Source organism: Empidonax traillii, unplaced genomic scaffold (assembly GCF_003031625.1).
Source record: "Empidonax traillii isolate 1590-97213 ecotype Southwest subspecies unplaced genomic scaffold, ASM303162v1 scaffold27:size3997909, whole genome shotgun sequence".
Lineage (NCBI taxonomy): Eukaryota > Metazoa > Chordata > Aves > Passeriformes > Tyrannidae > Empidonax > Empidonax traillii.
In genome coordinates this window covers 3,973,347-3,975,042 of record NW_020955220.1, presented here as the reverse complement: position 1 = coordinate 3,975,042, position 1,696 = coordinate 3,973,347, and the positions used below count along the sequence as shown (strand labels likewise).

At 69.9% G+C, this 1,696-nt stretch overlaps 1 protein-coding gene across 1 annotated transcript; it reads right to left on the bottom strand.

Annotated features, from left to right (window-relative positions):
* Window positions 1-281: 281 nt before the first annotated feature.
* Window positions 282-1,284, bottom strand: LOC114071757 (fibroblast growth factor-binding protein 3-like). The gene is given in 4 exon segments (XM_027909616.1): window positions 282-763; window positions 765-899; window positions 901-1,123; window positions 1,172-1,284. Coding segments are annotated over 4 exon segments (834 nt in total). The 3' UTR covers window positions 282-400.
* Window positions 1,285-1,696: the final 412 nt, after the last annotated feature.

Below are 1,696 nucleotides of genomic sequence, written 5' to 3'. Positions count from 1 at the left end.
CTGGTATAAATGCCTGGTTTTCTACTCTCTTGATTTCACTGTAACTTGAAGCTTACAGATATTGATTTTTGGGGAGGGAATAGCTGTCTCTTCGTGCTTATGTCCTTTGAAAACCTTTAATGTACTTGAGAGCACCCTAGGTGCTCTCACCAGGTTAGCTGGTGGGTGCCACACACACTGTTCAGCAGCGTGACGGTGCTGCAGGTGTTACAGGGCTTTGACGAGACAAAGAATTACATAAACTTCTTGTCATAAAATAGTTACCGCTTTATTGGGGGTAAAAGAGGAAAGCTGACAGAGTCAGTGGGGCAGTGGCGGCGGTAGGTGAAGGCAGGCGATGCCGGGGGAGTCCTGGCGCGGGGGACGGGCAGACCCGCTCCCTCCCGCGGGCCGGGGCAGCTCAGCCCTCCCAGAAGCCGACGAAGAAGCTGCACAGAGAGTGCCACCGCTCGGCGCAGTAGGTCTCCGCGGGGTCCTCTGTGGGCTGCGGGGCAGGGGCCGGCGTGGCCGGGCCAGGGTCGGGTAGCAGGCGGAGCTGCGCCTCGGGCGGCGCCCGGCCCGGTCCGCACAGGCGGGCGCTGAGCGGCGCTCCCGGGGCGCAGGGATGGAGCCGCCGCCGCAGCCGGGACAGGATCTGCCGCCAGTACTGATGGCTGCGGGTGCCGTAGGCCGGGCAGCGCCGCGGCTCCCCGCGGTAGGTGCAGCTCCGCGCAGCCCCGCCGCCCGCAGCCCGGCAGCTCAGCAGCAGCTCGCTGGCCCCCGCGGCCGAGCGCAGCTCCCAGCGGCACCGCTGCTGCTCCGGCGTGGAGAACCGGCCCTCCTGCGCCTCTTCCCGGCTCTCCCCGACGGCGGCGGCGGCCCCCAGGGCGGCCAGGGCCAGCAGCGCCAGCGGCATCCTCATCCTCGGCGCCGCGGGAGCCTCCTCGGTGCCTCAGCGACGAGGAGTTCCGGCGCGGGCCCTGCCGTCCCGCCGCATCCTCCGCGCCCTGCGGACACACGGACCGTGCAGGGTGGTGCCCCCGCGGCTCCCACCCTCTGCCCGCCCCGCCGGAGCGCAGCTCCCGCGGTCGCCCCAGCCCGAGCCGGGCGCCCCAGCAGAGGGGCGCGGAGCGCGCTTGTCCCTCTAGGGAGGGGCTTTTAGCCATGGGGTTTTTAGCTTGTGTCCGTCCACCCTCCTGCTCCACTGACGGCCCGCCGATGGCTGCGAGGTCTCAGGGTCGCCCCGGCCGGGAAGCCGTGACGGGACTGCGCTGGCCGGGAGCTCGCACCCGCCGGCTGCGGCATCGCAGCTGCGAGGGTATCACTGCTGCCTCTCGGCTGCCAGACCCGCACTCGGGCAACCCCCTAAAGCTCCTTTTGCCCCGCACCCGGTTTCCCCCCACGCGCCCCGGTGTTCTCCGCGCTGTCCCGAGGCACTCACGGTGCGCTGTGGGCTGAGTGGCGGTGCGGGACAGGCGTGCGCGGCAGCTCCGCGCTCCGGGCTGCCCGCGGAGGGCCCGGCGCGGGGGTTATCAATGGCCGGGGACTGCCCCCACCGACGCCCCTCCCCGGCCACCGCCCGCGGGGGACAGCGTGGGGACACGCCAGCAGCCCTGTGCCCCGACGGCACCGGCTCGCGGGAGTTTCCCCAACACACATCCGTACAAACACACACACGCTTTGTTCGAGGAACCGGGACCCCGGTGCCTCAAAGCCA